The sequence below is a fragment of the Palaemon carinicauda genome, chromosome 33 (genome assembly GCF_036898095.1).
Source record: "Palaemon carinicauda isolate YSFRI2023 chromosome 33, ASM3689809v2, whole genome shotgun sequence".
NCBI classification, from domain to species: Eukaryota; Metazoa; Arthropoda; class Malacostraca; order Decapoda; family Palaemonidae; genus Palaemon; species Palaemon carinicauda.
In genome coordinates, this window is record NC_090757.1 from 38,748,119 (window position 1) to 38,756,566 (window position 8,448).

Sequence of the window (8,448 nt, forward strand, 5' to 3'; positions counted from 1 at the left end):
TGAGCGTTGTACAAGGGACTCCAACACTCCTACAAAAATTATGTACATTATTTCTCCACAAAACTGATCAACTATTTTGACATCTATATTACAATGTCTTACAGCATGTGTACAGTATTTAAATACAAGAGGACAGTATTTAAATACAAGAGGACAGTATTCAAATACAAGAGGACAGTATTTAAATACAAGACAGTAATTAAATACAAGAGGGCAGTATTTAAATACAAGACAGTATTCAAATACAAGACAGTAATTAAATACAAGAGGACAGTATTTAAATACAAGAGGATAGTATTTAAATACAAAAGGACAGTGAGGAGGAGGGAGGGGTGTTGTTCTAGGGAGGGAAGAGAACTGTAAGTGCCCAACAAAAGGCCTCTCTGTCCTTCTCTCTCTTTCTCTCCTTCGCATCACACCTCCCTCGGGCTTTCTAAGAATGAGGAAAATTTTTTGTATCACCCTGTATGGCTGATGAAGACAGCAGTTCCTGGGTTGGTACCCTCAGGCAGCGTTTTGAAATGAAGAAATAAAAATTAAAAACTAGCAGGAAAACAACTTTTTTTTTTTACCACTGCATTATAAAGCTACAAGATATAATTTTTTTTTTTAACATTTTTCACTACCGTCTTCACCAAAGTTACAAAGTACAGAAGGTGTGAAAAAAAAGTCTTAGGATGATGACGATGTGGATGATGATGATGATGATGATATTGATGATGAGTACCGTATGTCATGCGCTGAGCTCTTGGACTGCAATAATGCAATTGCACATAAACAACTGTTCATCACCGAGTGATTTAAAGAAAACATGGTACACAAGAAGCAGTTTTGAGTTGCATTCATCAGAGAGAGAGAGAGAGAGAGAGAGAGAGAGAGAGAGAGAGAGAGAGAGAGAGAGAGAGCTCTAGATCATAAACATCAGTAGTGAAACAATCTGGGACGATTTAGAATAAGAGAAAGGAAAAGACTTTGGATTCGCAGGGATAGAGAAAAACTTAATGAGATTTCAACTGAAAATATTAAAAAAAAAAAAAAAAAAAGCTGTATTGTTTTCTCCAGGAGACAGTACCAAATATAAAGAGACTATACCTCATTAAGAAAAATCAAAATGAATGAATTTGAAACCAAGAGGCCAGAACTTATAGCCACAGATGAATGAACTATACAAAGGTCTGGGAAACACAACACAGAGGGCAGCACTTTGGCCTCCTATGTACATTTGTGACAAAGTTTCTCTCTTTTTATGTACACTGCCGAAAGCCCTAAATAAACGTGCACACATACACCGGTCGGGACGAGGATCGGTCAGTTTCTAAATTCTTATTTACACAACGAATATTAAAAGTGTTCAGAGTCATGCGTTTAACAGTCTGTCAGGTTAGGTTCATCTTTTGAGAGGGGGCGACTTTACCGAGATGCAAATTCCATGTAATTTCATGTAAACAGTCACCTGAGGTTAAATTGACATGCTGTGTTGAGTCAAAAACCTAAATACTCTTGGCAGATCTGATTTTAGTTCCACTTGGAACTGATAGTATTTTAACATACTATCTACCAAACTTCTTGAAAATATTTTTTTTCCTTTATAAGGAGTAAAATAAAATCCGATTTATTTCGGTTACGAACTAAAAACAATGGGTTTTTTAATGTTTTGATTTTGATAGTTAAACCCTGTTAATTATCTGTTAAAAACATTAATAGGAAAGAATCTCATACATTAATAGTATCCTAATAAAATGTAAAACAGCTCAACCAAAGAATGCATTTTGCTAATAAATTCTCCGTTATTTCAGTGACTGAATTCAGTTTTCTTTGGAGGAGATGCAGTAACATCACATAAGTGTGTCTATATTCTCGCTCTAAAAAATTGCCCAAGTGGGAAAAAATTAAATAGTCTTTCTTATGAAATAGAATAAAATTAAATTAAAAATTTACAACATGGACTATTACTCAATAATTTTTTTTAGACTACAGTGTACCAGGTGAGAGAGAGAGAGAGAGAGAGAGAGAGAGAGAGAGAGAGAGAGAGAGAGAGAGAGAGAGAGAGAGAGAGAGAATAATAATAATACTGTGTTTGCCTCAGTAAAGTAATCTAACATTGTTACCATAAAAATGCCATGCCTTGAAATACAGTTATACTCGACTATCCTTCAATTTACGATTATTAAAAAAATTAATTTCTTAATTCATTAATTAATGCCTTTAGTTTATACACTGGTCTTATGGGTCAGTCAGTCATCTGTTAAGTGAATTTCTAATACTGAAATGGTGTCAGTGCAGTGTCATTCAGTGCAAAGGAATTGCATTGAAATGCAGATGAAAATTACCAACGTATGCCCTTGAGTAACAGATGAAAATTAAGAGGAATGAAGTGTTTTGATTGTCAAAAGATCCCAAATTTGATCAATATCGTTCGATCAGTTTAGTTTACATTAGCTTGCCATAAGATTTGTAGTTTTAAAAGGGAAATTTATTGCACTAACGTTTAGGTTATGTATGTATATAAGATCCCGAATTTCATCAATATAGTTCGATCAATTTATTCAGCTGAGTTTTCATCAGCTAGCCATAAGACTTGTAGTTTTAAAAAGCAATCTTAATGCTAATATTTAGCTTGTGTATGTATATAATTCAATACGAATTTAGAGGAAAAAATTTAATTGTGCGATTAAAATCTACCTTGGATATGATGAACTGCAGTTTCCACTGCTAAACTGTAATGGATAAAAAGGAAGCTTCAACCCCCCCCCCCCACTTTTTCGCCCTCCGTCTGGTTTCACCTACTTATTTCTAGTTAAAAGTATTGGACTTTTATAATTTTCACCGTCCTCTTTCCTAACTCTTCGCTCTTGAGCCACCAAGCGATGGATATGTCAGCTTCCATAATATCTCCAGTCAAAGAATGGTTCATATTTCGAAATAATCGCTTCTGAATAGTCACTAGTCTTTGTACAGAGAGTCATAGGGTGATCATTTACCTGAAAGGAATCATGAAGAGATTGTTTGTACGTTGAGTGTCATGGGTTATGCTATTGTGTATGTGTTCCCATAAAAACCAAAATAATAAAACAAATACTAATTTTTACTTGTGAAATGGTTCCTCATCCCAACCGTATGCACACACTGGAAAATGGCAAACACTGGCATACTGAGATGGCAACACTGATCTCTTGACTAATCTAGAAACATACAACTTATGTTCACACTTTTCCCTATACAAATTTTATTTTCCATTTCTTCCATGTGTTTTTGTGTGCGCGTGAGACAATCGTTTGTCATTTCTCTCATCTCCATGACACCAGTTTTCATTCACTTCGAAATATGCAACATACCCAGTTAAACTGAAAAAACATAAAGTGAATCTTTTACTGCACAATTGAGCAGGATTGTGATGTATAGATCTATTGATATTTATGAAATCCTAATGATTCTTTCACAATAACCATCCACCTTTTCTGTATAATGTTACCTAAAAATATTGCACTTTACATGTGGATAAAAAAAAGAGAAAAACAGGTTACTACAAAAAAATTTTACACACAGAAACACTATCTCCTGAGGACTTTATATACACACGCATCTACTTATCTGTATACATCAAAGTGTGTGCATATTCCTCATAGGCTGACTAATAAACTTAATTTTTTTCATTTCATTCTGTCCAAACTGAGGACAACAAGAACTGTCACTGTCTGCCCCTAACTTTCATATATCAAAACACACCAGTACCGACCCTCGGCTGAGGCTTAGCAACAAATTTGTATAAATAGATTCTGTTACAAAACTGCCTGCATCCCATTACCACTTTTGTTTACATCTGTTCTTGTATTTCATGACACACCTTGATTTCTCAATAGTCCTCACACTTGCACACAAACAACGTAGTAACAATATAGTTTGTCTGACGTTTAATGACTGATGAACCCGTAAGATGCAGTTTTAAAACTTTGGCAGGCGTGAAGACAGCCACGATTGTCAGAGTAAAAGAAAAGAAATCATAAATAAATACTATCATATAAACACAAAAAAAGAAAAAAAAAAGAACCTTGCTTTATGATAGCCTCCACCTTTGCTAGTGCAAGTTATCACATTGTTTAATGAGTCTGTAAAATTATTTATCATACACTATCATATGAGCAAAAAAGGCAGTGTGAAAACTCCTCTCCTTAATACATCCACGTATAAATGAAATCACCCTCAGTTACTTAAATGCCAAAGAAAAATGAAAAAAAGTCTTCACTGCAAGTGTACAATTATCTGCCATTGAACTCCCTTATAACAATTGTTTCGTCCAATATGGAGAAACGTGACTTTAAGGGAACGCCGAGAACCAAGAAAAAAAAAAAGCTTATATAATACAATAGTAATCTAAGGGTAACTCGATTTAAAAAGAGACAAAACTTACTCCCAAATCAATAGTACAAACTCAAGTCTTTCCTTGGGTAGGAACTTGGGACTGCGACGTCAGTTTTGCAATTCTGACATCTTATCATTTTTTTTTTTTTTACACTTCTTATACATGAATGCATGAAAAGTAAGGGCACATGTCATGCAGCAATGGTAATGGTTCCATGAGTGAAAGTGAATCATGTATTCTTAAATCTGATGTATTAGTTTCTCTGTGATGAGATTCTCTTAGTACGCGAGTTTGTGTAAACTTGTTTCTATGAACATAACATAAATTAAAAATGCCATAAAATAACAATTGCTATGTACAGAGAGAGAGAGAGAGAGAGAGAGAGAGAGAGAGAGAGAGAGAGAGAGAGAGAGAGAGAGAGAGAGAGAGAGAGAGAGAGAGAGAGTATGTTCAGTCCCAACTCTTTGGGCAGTTAGCCAGCGAGCCACAATAACCACCCTGTCACAGGGCACGTCGCCAGAATATTGGCACCAGGTCCTCCTTTTTGGCATATTGGTTTGCGGGCTGCTGAGTTTATCTTTGGGAGAACAGAGTGCATGTAAGCTAAAGTACAGTACTGTACAGTATAGTATACAAGCCTGAAAAAACAGAACACATGTAAGCTACAGTACAGTATAGTATACAAGCCTGGGAGAACAGAGCATATGTAAGTTACAGTACAGTACTGTACAGTATAGTATACAAGCCTGGGAGAACAGAAGACATGTAAGCCATAGTACAGTATAGTATACAAGCCTGAGAGAACAGCACATGTAAGCTACAGGGCAGAACTGTACAGTATAGTATACAAGCCAAAGATGTGTCTTTGTAAATATGAGCATCTGTGTTTATGTGAACGTGTACATTACCACTGCATTATCATGTGCCCGTACAATTGAAAGTAACTGCCACAATTATATATAAAATAAATCACACTTTCTCGTTCCCTACTTCCAACAGAGAAGAGAGCTTCATATAGAGATCGGTTACATAATATCAAGTGTTATTTCTTCACTTCCTTATAAACGACTGCAATTTTCTTCAGTTTGAAACCTATTTTTTTTTTCTTTTTTGTCCTTTCAACGCTGGAGAATTATAGATAACGCATCTTTTTTTCATTAAATTTTGCTTTATTACATTTTTATACATATATACCTCATAACATTGTGCTAAGTATAAAATGAGTATATAAAGTTCTTTTTCTTCAGTCATTCACACCAAAGTTTTTTTGATTGCATCAGCAAACAAGAAAGTGACTGTGGGTGTGTGTCTGTGTGTGTGTCTGTGGGCGGTGGGCGGGATTCTGTTTATAGTAGCGACTAAGAGATAGAGGAGCGACAGTGGGAGACACACACCAAAGTCCTGAATCTGATGTTGGGTGGCTTTCAAAGAGTGTCCAGCACCTGCCATCCCAACACCACCCACACCACCGCCCTTATTTATTCATTTTTTTATTTTGTGAACAGGGCGAGATCATAGAAAAATTGTAATATCAACCAAATAATCTCCAGGGTTCCCTCCCTCTCTTTCGTCTCACTTTTTTTTTTTCAATTCTCGAAACACTCGCTCTTTTTCTGCTGCTAAATTCAATGTTTGGTCAAGAATTCCTGCGCTGACCTTTGACCTTTTGTTTCCACTAAACAACTAAGGAAAGAATTGCGATACAAAATGATGAAACTGTGGCTGACAAGAGGGAGGGACACCTCAGGAGCATCATCAGTCAAAAAGTCCATAGATGTGACCCTAGACTGTGTTAAGACGACTAGTGGGCGTGGCGGCAGAAATGGGCGCCTGAGAGGGATAAGTGGCTTGGGCGAGTGTCCCGCTCCGCACACACTACCCCGCCCACCTGCCACCATCACTGTGCATGCGCCCAATACTGCGACAATTGCACTTTGGTCTGGTGATATGTGAGCGGCCGAGTCCTTTGAATCCTTTCTCCCTGCATGTAGGAATCACGCAGCGAAGGGCTCTTGGGGCCGCACCACTGGCTCTGAAGGAGAGACAAGGAGGAGCCGGAGGAGGAGGTTCATAAGTGGTATTGGTGGTGGCTGTAGTAGCAATAACAGTAGTAGTAGTAGTAGTAGTAGTAGTAGTAGTAGTAGTAGAAATAATGATGATGGCATTTATGGGCGGCTGAGGCAATGCTCAGGTCACTGGATTGGTGATCTGCGGTAACTTCGTGTGATGTCTTGGATGCAAAGTGGAGGCTCCCCCGTCGTCCGTTATGGTGGCACGCAATTTGGTGGCAGAGGTGGCGATGGTGTTGAGCTTGGTGGCTGACGATGGAGTGCGAGAGGATGATGACGATGAAGGTGTGCGCAAGGTGGATGCCGGGGAGTCGCTCTTTTCCGAGGGCGGCTTCGGAAGGCGTCTCCTGAGCCAGCCGTGCCTTAGGGCCTGGTTGGGCGTCATCCGCGTCGCGGGATCCCAGTCCAAGCAGCGCTGGATGAAGTCCAGGAACAAGGGGTCGTTGCAGCCCTTGAGGGCTGTTTGCAAGGTTTTCGATCCGGGGGGTCCACGGGGCTTTCCTCTACGAGAGTGACCGCCGTGGAGGATCGTGGCTCCATCCGGTAGGGTTCTGGTGACGCAATACCTCGGGTAACCTTTACTGGTGATGAAGTTTTTAGCCCTCTTGCTCTGTTCTAATAACTTAGTCGGGGGCATTCCCAGGAGTTCTATGATACATGCGAGTTGATCAGCTTCATCCTGCAAAGTTGAAATGGAAGTATTATCTGCGAATGCAAGATAGAATATGTATTTGGATAAGCACTTAGAACTAATCCTAATACTTGCATTTATTATTATTATTATTATTATTATTATTATTATTATTATTATTATTATTATTAACTAAGCTACAATCCTAGCTGGAAAAGCAGGATGCTATAAGCCCAAAGGCTCCAATTGGGAAACAGCCCAGTGAAGAAAGGAAATGAGGGAATAAATAGACTACAAGAGAAGTAATGAACATTTAAAATAAAATATTTTAAAAACAACAACAATACTAAAATACATCTTACATAAATGAATTATAAAAAAAGTTATGTCAGTCTGTTCAATATAAAAACATCTGCTGCAAGTTTGAACTTCAACAGCTCTACGGGATTCATTTGGGCTTGATTAAAAACTTCTTTATGAGAAAATGACGTTAATCTAAATAGTTTGGCTAAACAAATTCAGTCAGAATTTGGAGTTTTTGTACATTGACACCTGAAGATACATTATTAATGTTATAAAACGTTAAAGACAATGGAGTATCTTGTTGCCACAGACATAACCTAAAACTTATAATCAATATGTCATTAAAATAAAGTTCTTAAGCAATTTTTGTCTTCAAATAAGTAGGTCACTCACCTCTCCCGGTAATAAAGGATATCCAGTAAGTAGTTCCGCTAATATACATCCTAAAGACCACATGTCGATAGCCATGCCGTACTTAGCTCCTAAGATGACTTCCGGGGCACGGTAGAAGCGGCTCTGGATGTACGTGTACACTCTTTGGTTTTCATAGCACGACGATCCAAGGTCGATTACCTGCCGAAATAAGGGGAGAGGTTAATACACGATTCAGTCTTGAGATGGATAGACTTTTAGGTGGGTTACATTTCTTAACCTAACAAATTATCATTATTATTATTATTATTATTACTATTATCATTATTATTATTATTATTATTATTATTATTATTACTATTATCATTATTATTATTATTATTATTATCATTATTAATTTGTTTATATCATCATGGAATGATCCTAAAGACCGTGAATTTGCCTGGCTTTTGTATGCACAATAGAACAACTTGGGAAAAATTAAAGAACTGAATGATATCATTATAATTATTATTATTATTATTAATTTATTCATATCATCATGGAACGATCCTGGAGACCGCGAATTTGCCTAGCTTTCATATGCACGACAAAGCAACTTTGAAAAATTAAAGAACTGAATGATATTATTATAATTATTATTATTATTATTATTATTATTATTATTATTAATATATTTATATCATCATGGAACGATCCTGGAGACCGCGAAT

The 8,448-nt window shown here is 37.0% G+C and overlaps 1 protein-coding gene across 1 annotated transcript; it reads right to left on the minus strand.

Annotated features, from left to right (window-relative positions):
* Nucleotides 1-853: 853 nt before the first annotated feature.
* On the minus strand, nucleotides 854-7,957 carry LOC137625930 (dual specificity tyrosine-phosphorylation-regulated kinase 2-like). The gene is made up of 2 exons (XM_068356943.1): nucleotides 7,757-7,957; nucleotides 854-7,108 (listed from the first exon to the last, which is right to left on the minus strand). Exons 1-2 carry the CDS (start codon nucleotides 7,829-7,831, stop codon nucleotides 6,548-6,550), a joined length of 636 nt encoding a protein of 211 aa, XP_068213044.1. The 5' UTR covers nucleotides 7,832-7,957; the 3' UTR covers nucleotides 854-6,547.
* Nucleotides 7,958-8,448: the final 491 nt, after the last annotated feature.